Raw genomic sequence first — 12,010 nt, forward strand, 5'->3', positions numbered from 1 at the left:
ATTAGGGTCGCAGGGGTATGTATGCTGGAGCCTATGCCAGCTGAGTTCCGGCGCCAGCCAATCGCAGGGCACATATATACAATCATTCACACTCACATTCGTACTTATGGACAATTTAGAGTGGCCAGTTAACCTAACATGCATGTCTTCCCGATGTCCTGACTGTGGCCAACATGCTAACCACTCAGCTACCGTATTTTTTTGGGTTATTTGCTTGAGACGTGAGACTGTCACGCACGTAACGGGTGAGTGTCCAGCGTTGGCTACATTAGCTGCCGTTTGACTGATGATCACATCGTGAGCCTCGAAAACGCACCACACTCCGCCGAGTGTTTGTTCTTCAAATGCCGTATTAAATTAAAGCTTTTTAACGTGCTACCCCGGCGAGATATTTTTCGTGGAATGTATTGCAGGGTGCCAAATTGATATCACTCTCACAAACGGCAGGTAAGTCCCACACGGCAGACATGATTGTTTTGGGTTTGTGGGCGGGACACGCTCGCTACAGGCTGCATGCTGCATGCTGCGATAGTACGAGCCAGAGGTGATCGACGTTGAAGTGCATTTATCGGCATATGCCGATCACATGCTTTTTCACGGAAAACAGCTGATTTTGATCGGTGGCCGTTCGATCGACGCATCCCTACTTTTAAGCCTCAATCGAGTTTCTCTGCATACAAAAGCTGTCATTCTTAAATGATATATGCCGAAGTTTTGTGAAAGCTCTTAAATCAAAGCTGAACGTCTCCACTTCAACCACACTGATTGTTTTTATTTGTAATCCACTGGCGTGGATAAAGGCAAACGTCATGTTAGGAATAATTACAGCTCTATGTTTCACTTTCACGTACAGCATATACTACTACCGCACTACTTCTACTATAATCGGTCTACTTTTACATTGCTGACTTTCAGATACACACAGTGGATCCCCGCACATTTGTGATTCAAATTAAAATTCATAGATTTTTTTCTCAATGACAAGAGGCCATATTTTCATTTATATCCATTCACCCTAAATTGATAATGATTTCATAATTTATATATGTGCTTGATAGTACATCATAAAATGCATCAAATGTACGTATATATCCTACACAATATACATGTACCATACATAGCGTGTCCCTGACATGGATGCTGAACTGACGCATTGACGTGACGTCAGTGGAAGACGAGTGTGCCCCGTGTGCGTGCGTGGCTTCAGAAGGATTAGCTTCTACAGTCAACTTTCTTCAAATCTGACCTCAAAACTTCCAGCAAGGTGAGCACAAGTTAATATATTATAACAGGTCGTCAGTGGAAGTCAAGTGGAGGCGGTATAATAAGTGTGTGAGGCATATTTAGGACTTTAACCTGGATGGCGCATTCGGCATTTAGCTCGGCAATTGAAGAGAAGAGTTCTGGAGCAGAATCTACAGTAATCTGATAACAACAGTCACGTTTATAGCAAATGTTCATCCGAAATAGGAGGAGAACGGCAACATATGGTACATGTACCTGTACGGTAAAGTGTCCTCATTGTGTAAATACTTAATGAACCATCCATTGAACTCATTGAAAATGTATGAAACTAACAGTAACATCATTCAGTAACTAACAGTAACATTATTGGAGAGAGGGCTTTTAAGTGGAGAAAGGTTTCAAAAGTAAAAGTGTTATTGAACGGTGTGACATTGTGAAGAGGTTTCAGTGCATGTGGTGTATTTGTACCAGATAACTAGGACACGATAGTGTAAACATCTGCTTCACCCCAGTGGGCTGTTGGCCGCCTGTTGAGAGCAATGACAGATGGAAAGGGAGCGTGTGGCTCAAACACTTCCCTCTTTGATTGTACTGGCAGTTGTCTTCCCAAAATAGCCTCCACTCCACAGCCTTATATGTGCAGGCCTCCAGCATGTGCCTGAGGAGGCATCATGTATCTAGGCCACACAATACAAGCTGCAGGCTCATTGTTGCTGCCTACCATCAGGCCTGTCTGCGCACCAGAGACAAGGCCTCTCTGTCAGTCTTGGGACGAGACACCATGCATCTCAGCCAGCTCAACCGCGAGTGTCTCCTGCACCTTTTCTCCTTCCTGGACAAGGACAGCCGAAGGAGTTTGTCTCTCACCTGCGAGCGGCTGCGGGACGTCTTCCTGGACCCCCGCCTCTGGAACCTGCTCCACTTCACCTCGCCCTCTCAACTGAGGAGGGACAACTTTGTGCTGGGACCCTCTCTGCGATACCTGTCTGTCTGCTGGTACTCCAGCAGGGTCCTGAAGGTGTGCAACATCGAGGACTGGTTGAAGAGCTCCTTCCAGAGAGACATCTGCAGCAAACATGAGGGACTGGTCAGCACCTTCCTTGCTCGTGTCTGCAGCATGTGAGTGCTTGTGTGTCATTCACTTTAGAGACTGTTGCACGTTCATTTGACGACAGAACATGGACAAACATTCTCAAGCAACACATTTGAAAGGAGGAGGACCGAGATGCCAAAATGTCGCTTGCAGTTAGGCCACATCATTAGGTACACCTAGACACAATGAGATCCTATTCAAAAATTGCCTTTACAAAGATAATAATGCTTCATTTTAACACACTGTCACCATTTAGTATTGTGGTTGTAGCAATATTTTGACCTTCTAATGTAGCTAAACAAGACACGCAATGAAAGCGCATGTTCGTTTATGTAAAAAAAAAAAAAAAAAAAGGCCCTGGGCAGATTACGTTGACATGGCAACACATTTAATCTAACATACTTACACGTACTGGAAGCAGTGCATCCAAGATCTTCACGTCATAGCACATGTACGTACGCTTTGACATGAAGATAACAGACCGTTGGGAATAAATTCATACAATTTCATGGAACAAATGCTAGAATTTCATTTGTTAATGTAGGTCAGTGCTTCTGATGGTGTTTAGGCCAGCAGAGAAGATTTTGCTGGCCCTGACTGTACACCACTGCAGTACGTATATACAGTACAGTGTATAGTCTCACATTCACATACAGTATAGAGTCTTCCCTTGCAGTTTCACGGTTTACAGTGTGATTGATTGACGCAAAAACCTACAATTCCGGAGTAGCCTCCATGCAAAATCCTGTCCACCTTCTCACTTTGAAGGAAAGTTGGTATGGTGTGGGTTTCCATGGCGACGTGTCCTGTCCTGGCTCATCCTGAGGGCTTTGCGCTGGTAAATACCCCCAGTGTGATGGTTAACTGTATTGTGAGTGATAATTTAAACCTGCTCATTTACAATTGTATGCTATGGTATAATATAAACACAGTTACAGTATGTCATGGTTAGCATGCAGAAATATGCGGTGGAAAATCGAGATTTTATGTATTTAAGTGTGTATGTATTCTAGCAAGTGTGTGTGTAAAACATATAACTACTATATTCCTTCAGAAAAAGCAGCAAAAATAGCTCAATGGGATGGTGGTAATGGTAATACAAATGGTAATGGCTTAATTTTATTTCAACATGCATACAAGTTTCCATCACATATTACAGTTCCACAAAAGGAGTAGGGAGAAGCTTATTTAATCCTACCCCCCCCCCCCACCATCCGTTTTACATCTGTTGCAGTACATTTATTCACTTCCTGTACTTCATGTGATCTACAAAAGTGATAAGTAATGTATCAATGTGGTAATATAAATGGGTTTTTCCACAATCATAATAAATAATAATCATATACAGTAATCAGTGGAATAATACAGTAAGTAAATAATAATAAATACAAATAGACATAACAGAACAAGTTCATGACTCTTCTTCCTTGCATTTTGCAAACATCATTTGATCATCATTTGATTCCACATACTGAAATATTGTGGGTTTTTAGCTTTCTTCTCACAAATGAGTGTTTTAAGTTGAGTTTTCTCTAAGTTCATATATTTTTACTCACTTGTAGAAAAGTATTGTACGACATTTTTGGGTAACAGGTTATATTTTTGCTTTATGTATTATTTTAGCTGTTTTGCCTTATTCAATATTGAGGTATTTCTCGCCACCTTATGTTGTACATTTTTTATGTGAGATTTCCGGCTCATTTTTTTCATGATGCTCCCCAAAAATGTATTTTCATTCACCCTTTCTGCTATTACCAAATAGCATTATTTTAGTTTTACTTAGGTTGAAGGATAATCTATTTTTATCAACCCATCTTTTTAGTATAGTCATTTCTCTTGTGTGTTTTCCCCCCAGAACGAAAAGCAGTAGTATCATCTGCAAATGATACCAACTTTAAGTCTTTCGTGACTTTACAGACGCCATTGATATACAGGTTGAACAGTTTTGGACCCAGCATTGACCCCTGGGGTACTCCGCACGTGATATTTAAACTTGCAGATTTGTATTCTCCTAGCTTTACATATTGCTTCCTGTTAGCCAGGTAGTGATTTCCTTTTTTGTCACATCAGTGAGGAACATGGAATTAGGATTCCTGTCTATAGTTTCATTCCTTCCCTCGACTGTCCAGAATTTTGGAATCTCTTCTTCCAGTTTTGGTCCAATATTTACAAAGTAGTTATCAAACTTTTCAACTGCATTCATATCATCATTATTGGCACCTCCAACCATAAAATAATGAGGGTAGTCGGCTTTCTTAATACTTTTCCTTATAAAACTGTTTAGAATGCCCCAAGTTGCTCTACAGTAATATTGTTTTTATTTTTGTCTCATAAATGACTATAATATTCTTTCTTACGCACTCTTAAGATTGTTGTCAACTTATTTATGTGGGTCTTATATGTTTTTTTCTGCTTCTTTAGTTTAGTTTAGTTGAAAATATAGTGCACCTTCCTAATGACAGTAAATGCCTGAAGCCTGAACAATAAATTAATTATCCTAATTAACAACAGATTTTGGGAAATGTGGTGCAAACACGCCCTCCATTAACGCACAGCGCACACAATTTGATTCTTTGTCTCTTCCTGAAACTGTTTGTCACCGTTTTGTGCTTTGGTGAATAAATAAAATATTACTTTGGTTAGACTGAAGATGATTATCAGGCTTATGTGCAAGGACGGGATGTCTTGTCAGTGTAATTTTAGCTGCTGGTGACAGGGAACAAAATCATTAGAGGCAGCTTGTGAGCTTGTGCATCAGCATTAGAAAAAAAGTGACACTTGTGAGAGACACGAGGCCGATTCTGTGAAAATAACAGCGCTAAGACATGTAATTACCTTTTACAGAATAATGTGGCAGTTGCTGCATTTGATTGGTCACTGAAAAAAGCACATCCTGTCAAAGTGAGAAAGCACAACCTGTCAGCCCTGCAGAGGCGTAATGAGGCCCGTGCATGCGTGTAACCTCCAGGCGGCCACGTAGGGGTGATGTGCTGGGACGCTGCAGCTGCAAGACAAGCGAGAGAGTGAGCATGAATGACCCTGTGTGGGTTTCCTGTTTGTTGAAATTTGAGACCCTGCACATGAGCTGCAAAACCAGTCCCAACTGGAACTGCCTACTTTGTCTGGCTCTTCTATTTTGACGCCTTTGAGCCTCTCACTCATGGCATACTGATAAACCCTCCCCAAATTGTCCAGGCTAGAGGAAAGCTAGTGCACATGACAAAGTGGGAGGGCTGGGTGCAGACGGCCTTGGGAGGGGTGTTTAAGAGCGATTTGGCCCTAGCCCCGCCCCGTCTGTGCAGGCAGGTGGAGCCTACAATTGGCTCTTTGTTGTTGCCAGAGGAATGAACATGTGCATCTGTCCTTGCCTGCCTGCCTCTTCCCCGGATAAGACTTCTCAAAATCTGTCTCATGCCTTTTTATGGAAAAAGCTATAAAACATAGCATGTCGACTGCTCTACTCTTTATAGTGTGCTTTCCAGCGGGATGATGACTGCATCGCCTTGGATTAACATGAGGCCACAGCACCAAAAGTATCAACGCATGTCACATACTGTAGTATGAGGTGGATGGTGTGAGACTTTGCAACTTGTGTATTTTAATTCCACAGTGAGATAAATGGAGGCTTTCTCCTACCATCCGGCATGAACACAAGCACGCCTTGTCCGGTTCGAGCTCGCGCTTACAAAGTGTGTATAGTCTCGGCGGAAGCCTGCACACAAAAAGCAGCTAAAAGAGTATTAAATGTTTTTAGCATGTTGCATGCAGCTTAGCATGTAAACAAACACCTCCACCCTGAATGTGAAGCGTAGATTCTTTTGGAGTCCTCTGCATAATTTGACCAGATAAAATAAGTGCTGGGAACCCAAACAGGTCATTGGAAAGATAATTGTCAGTTTGCAGTGGCATGCTCAGATGTGGCCTCTTTAGAGACATGTCTCAAGGCTCACACCCGACTACCACTGTGCAATTATTATTTGATTCATGAGCGCTTGAACACATGGCCTAGGTTCCCAAAGTGGGGTACGCATACCTCCAGGGGTACACCAGTTGTAATGGGGGTACATGAATTACGAGTGTGCCTGAACGCCTCGCGGCGCAAAGAAAACAGAGCAGAAAGGAGACGCAGCGCGAAGTTGGTAATTGCTCTGTGTGCGTCACATGAACAAAGAAGTAAGTTTGATGATTATTTTGTACATTAAGAGTGTTTCATCTGGAAGATTTAGTTTATATTGGGATTCCCCCCAAAATGAGGCTTCATCGTTGGTTGTATGTATTTTTGTACTTCAGATACTGCTTTATCATGATGATTAAACTTTCCCCTTCGATTTGACATTAAATTAATATGCAGACGTAAACCATAGCCATTGAGTGGACAAATAAAAGTGATGCTCAAATTCAACCCATTGAAAGGGAAGGATGCCAACACACTGCATTCAAAGATATGTAGGATGATCACTTATGCATTTATCAGTGCTCATGCCAAACTTGATCAAAATGTAACCATGCAAAATACACGTTTTTGACCCGGAATTACTATAAAATGAATTAACCAATGAATTATGTTCAATAGTTCAAGTTAATAAAGATAAATAGGTATATGTTTTTAAGTGTGGGGGAGTTTTGGGGGTACATGGCTTCAGATCAAATGTCTGAAGGGGTACACCACTGTAAAAGGTTTGGGAACCACTACTCTATGGAAAGAAGGCTGCATTGTAGCCCATCATGCAGTGCAAGAAATAAAACGGAGATAATCCAACATTCTCTCACTTATTTCTGAGATAAATCCCCCTTAGTTGTCAATGATTACGGAAAAGTAGACAGTGTGAGGATGGCGCCGAAGAGCACTGGGTCGGAACATGCGCTTATTTGACCTCACTTTCACCAGCCTTCTTGTTTCACACCCCAGAAGGTATGTTTTCTTTGATTTTGAGATATCGATCTCGAGTTGACAGATAGGATTTCTCCCAAAAAGTTTGACCGCAGAGCTGTGATTGGTACATCATTTCCGATTTTTCCCTCTTGCGGAAGCGCCAAAAAGTCCACCACTACAAAAGAATTAATGAGGCAAGTTGAGGAGTGCCTGAGCAAAGAAGTTGGCAAATATGAACACCGATGTAATACTTCATTACCTTATTACAAGGATTGCCAGGTGGATGGAACAAAAACAACCAGCAAAGCACATTCTGATCTTTTAGCTCAGCGACTAGGACCATCTTGTAGTAGATTCTAAATTATTAGGGCTCACTTAAAGCTGCTTAAAGTGTGACCTTCAGAGCACTGATAAAAAAAAAGAAGTTTGAATGTGGCCAATTTCTTTTGTAGTTCTGCCACTTTAACGATAAGGAGGAATAAAGTACAAGAATGGACATAGAAAATATCTGCTTAAAGTAAAAGGGAGTTGTCATGAGAGGGAGGATTATGTAACTTTTTATCCCTTCCCTCATGTAACAGTCAGCAGGGGGAATCTCCCTTCATTGGCTTTTTAGTTATTTATTTCAAGAAAAAGAACATTATCGTATTAAATATGCGTATCGGCAGCGAGGGTGCAACAATGCGGCGGTGCACGTGGATGCGCTGCCATGGCATGCGCAGAGGTTACTGGGGCAGCACCCGCCACACTCGCAGTCAACTGGAATATGTTTGGCTCACATGTGGCAAAGCGGTAAGATTATGTAAGTCTTTATGTAAGCTGCATTAGCGAACATGAACGACATCCCTCTGCCACCAGCGTGCGTCTTGTCAGCACTGCACTGCCAGCATGACGAGTGGCAAATATGTTTCGAAATAAGATGATCACTTGCCAAGTTGTAATTCATCAAACGTCCTGTTATTGTGCTGTCCACGAGCACCATGTGCCCTTTATTTGCGGAAGCCTTTTAGATGAAACACATATTCCCGGAGGGAGGTAGTGCAAAGCAAAGGCAGGCTGCTTTATTGCCAAGCAGATCATATTGCTGCCTTTCTGAGCTCTGCTTTCTTCATGTATGCCTTCTCCAGCTATTGTATAACTCCTTCTCTATTGTCTCATCTTTTCAGGGGATAAATACGCACACACGCCAAGCAGCACTGCTTACTTAAGACTAGTCTCTCTTTAAACAAACTAATCCCTTCCTGCTTGTGGTGTATAAAAGGTGACTCAGAGCAGTAATTGTCATTATTGTGCACTGCAGGTGCCCTAACCTGCTGTCTTTAAAGCTGGCTGGCTGCGGTCACATCACCGATCAGGATGTAATCTCCCTGCTGCAGAGCTGCAGGAAGCTGCGCCACCTCCAACTAGAGAACTGCGTCCGCATCACAGACCACATCCTGGACGGGGTGGTGGCTCACGGCGCCAGTTTGGAGGAGGTCAGGGTGGACTTCTGCAGGAACATCACACCAGAGGGGCTGAGGGCCGTGCAAGAGAAAAGGCCTAACGTCCGGCTGTGCGCCGAGAGGAGTGCAGGCATGATACCAGACAGCAAGCCTGAGGAGAAGGTGCCTCTCAGGAGAACTTTGCAGAAACTTCTGCTGTTCTCCTGAGAGCAGAACAGGATTTGGGTGTTTTAGAATTGGGTTTGTTTTCATAGTGTGTTTTTGTACCTTATTTTCCACACCGTATGCACTCACAGACACCCCACTAAATACAACTGCACAATCATCTAACGAGATCCAAAACCAGAGCTGCAAGAGTGCAAGGCGATGAACATTCCCCTGCTCCACCAGTAAAGTTATCATGGAGGAGTGGAAGAGGATCCTATGCAGCTCTGGTGAATTCCATTACCAAAACCATTAAGCCAGTGCTGGATAACAAAGGTGCTCATACCATATAATAACATAATAATAACACTTTGGACACAATTTGGAGGTGTACTCACTTGTGTCGCCAACTATGTAGACAATAATGGCTGTGTGTTGACTTATTTTCAGTGGATAACACACCTATACCTCACTGCTATACAATCCGCACACTGACTACTTGAAAGTATATCCAAATTTCTCTTCTACAGTATTGTCCCTTGAGAAGATGTAATAAAATGGATGCTGAAATGTGAGGGTTTTACTCACTTTTGTGAGCTACTGGAAACCGCTAATAGGATACCACTATCAATAAAAAGTGAGACTGGATTGTTTTGATACAGTTACGCTGCTAATATGTCCCAATAATTAATTCCACAAACTCATGAAAGGAAGTCTTAAGTGCACTATTGTTCTTAATTATAGTCAATCAGCAGTTTTAGTTACTACACCACTATAGTCCTAAAATAAATGTTTCAGACAGAAATATTGCATTTTGCATGCAAATATTTGCATTTGATGATGCCTTTGAGTAACTCTGTGTTTCTAGATATTATAAAGATGACTGTATGTTGCAGCGTTTGTTTCACGCAACGTATAAGCTGTGTTACGTCTGAAGTTTATAATTACAGTATATTCTATGGCGCAACCATAAATTAAGAAACAATTGAGACGACACAAATTTAGGTGGTCAAAACAGTACTCAAATGTGACCTTTCTTTGTTAGACGGATGACGCTCCCTTGAATTAAGCATACAGGAGGCAGTCTAAATTACATAGCATGTTTTAAAGTAAACAACGTGACATGCTCTTTTATTTACCTGGCAGCACAACTTAAAAGCAAAAGAAGATAGACGATACTCAAAGACACTTCACAAAAAATTACATAGGAACAAATAAACAACATACGTGTTCAAACAAAAATAGACAAAAAAGAAGACAACATGAAATTAAGAACTGGGTAGTCCATTATTAAAAGTAGCATCAAGAGTGAAGAGAGCCTTAAAGGGTTGTGATTTCCAGGTGGAGGTGAGCCCAGCAATACAACAAGGCGTTTAACTGTTTGGCGTGTAGCAACATGACTGCATCAAAGTATCGCTGCAGTGCTCGTTTCTGCCTGGGGCTCCTTTTTTTTTATGGCTATTTCAAAAGAAAAAGACAGTTCTGGAAAGACTTGTTGCACATGTACATCCTTAAAGAGACAGGCACTCTGTTCAGTACAAAGCAGAACATTTTCCTCACCTCACATCACCCACACTGTTGCACAACATGCCTGCTCACTAACTTGGTCTCTATCATATGTACGCGAGCCCAGCCTAAGGGAATCCACTGAGAAGTGGACACAAAGTAAGTGGTTGCTGCAAAGAGAAGGGCTACTATGTCGAATATCATTGAATTAATCCGTGGAACAAAGCCACACTGTGAGTACAACAACTGTTTTTGTGTGTGAATTGTAATTGTCGTGAATCATCAATAGACAAGCAGAAAAGTGTGAAAGAGGACAGTGTGTCATCCCCACAAAGACATCACTGATCAGCATTATGCAATTATGGTTAAAAAGAAGGGTATGGGCAATAGAACACATATACAAAGCAATATGAACTAACTTGATATTCTTGGGTCCAGATTGCCTGTTTTAGTGTAACCACAGAATATCAGTTACAATTGAGGCCAAAAGGGATGTGTGCTTGATTTGACGTTGGACGTCAGCCATTGTGTCAATAATAAAATAGAGCCCATATAAAAGAATCCCTTCTGAAATAGGGAGAAAAGAAACAGCAGACTGTTTTGTCATATTTGAAGGCAATTATACGGCAAATCAAAGAACATTTCACTAAAGTCACCCGGATGACTCTTGGCAGAGTCAGTACACCTGAACGTCACAAAGCAAAATATTAAAAAGCATCCTTGAAAGCATCGCCTGCTGACAGGTGGCTGTGATAAATCTGCCAAGATCACACAAATGTGACCACCGAAGGGTGTGAAACGCCCGTCTTAAGAGCATCAAAAGTGCCATCAACCTCCTTTTCAGAGGACATTCTGCTATGTATGAGTCATGTCGAGCTTTTGAACCAAAAGACTCATTTACGGTGAAAGGGACTGTTGACACAAAATGAACGTACTGTAAAATGGTGTGGTTTACGTTGTTTGTTTTACACCGCTATGGTATTTTGGAGCCTGAAATCGCATCTGAATTTGGTCTCAAAGTTGAAGTTTTGAAACCACTGTTATAGTTTCCACTTAAAGACTGAAAACAGAGGATGGAGTGAATGGTTACACCTCAGAATAACATCCATAACATCATTCATCAACCAGGAAATAGCATGCTGACTAACAAATAGAAGGACTTCTTAAACATTTTGTACATTACAGAATGTTTTACTCGGTGGATTGGTTTAGCTTAACGTGTTTGTATTTGTCACAAGAGGGCTGCTCTTGGCACACAGCATTAAACAATACAAGTTTCCCAACATAGTTTGCATAATGCTTCATCTGAACAATCCGAAAGACAAACAGTGGGCTTCGGTTTCAGGTGTTACAGGTTTATCCTTCAATAAGATTCAGACCTTAAGAACGGATCAAGAACTCTTCAATGAGTCCATGCAGCTCGTCCACTGAATGAACAACACACTGTAATTCAGCACAGAAAGGCTAATTATCAGGGAGTTGATTGAATCGGTTACTCCTGCTCTATTAGACTCACAAATTTCATTTAAAAAAAATCTCAGATGAGGCATACAGCAAACTCTCCCTCTAATCATTTTAATTAGCTGCTCTGCTTCTGCCGGGCGGCATCACGGGAGGGGGTGGAATGAGAGATGAGGATTTGCTAATGGTGGACGATTTTATGCATTTTGGTTAAAAAGACCTGGAAAGTATCTTGCAAAAGTAAAG

At 41.7% G+C, this 12,010-nt stretch overlaps 1 protein-coding gene across 1 annotated transcript; it reads left to right on the forward strand.

Moving 5' to 3' along the window:
* Positions 1-1,672: 1,672 nt before the first annotated feature.
* Positions 1,673-9,642, forward strand: fbxl22 (F-box and leucine-rich repeat protein 22). The gene is made up of 2 exons (XM_054777860.1): positions 1,673-2,364; positions 8,512-9,642. The coding sequence occupies exons 1-2, from the start codon at positions 1,898-1,900 to the stop codon at positions 8,858-8,860; spliced, it is 816 nt and encodes a 271-aa protein (XP_054633835.1). The 5' UTR covers positions 1,673-1,897; the 3' UTR covers positions 8,861-9,642.
* The last annotated feature ends 2,368 nt before the right edge of the window (positions 9,643-12,010 follow it).

This window comes from Dunckerocampus dactyliophorus, chromosome 5 (genome assembly GCF_027744805.1).
Source record: "Dunckerocampus dactyliophorus isolate RoL2022-P2 chromosome 5, RoL_Ddac_1.1, whole genome shotgun sequence".
Taxonomy (NCBI): domain Eukaryota; kingdom Metazoa; phylum Chordata; class Actinopteri; order Syngnathiformes; family Syngnathidae; genus Dunckerocampus; species Dunckerocampus dactyliophorus.

Bases quoted from the DNA above. Each gene is read 5' to 3' on its own strand.
- fbxl22 (XM_054777860.1), top strand. From the start codon at position 1,898: ATGTGCCTGAGGAGGCATCATGTATCTAGGCCACACAATACAAGCTGC. The intron at 2,365-8,511 runs GTGAGTGCTTGT...TGTGCACTGCAG, and splicing joins CTTGCTCGTGTCTGCAGCAT to GTGCCCTAACCTGCTGTCTT.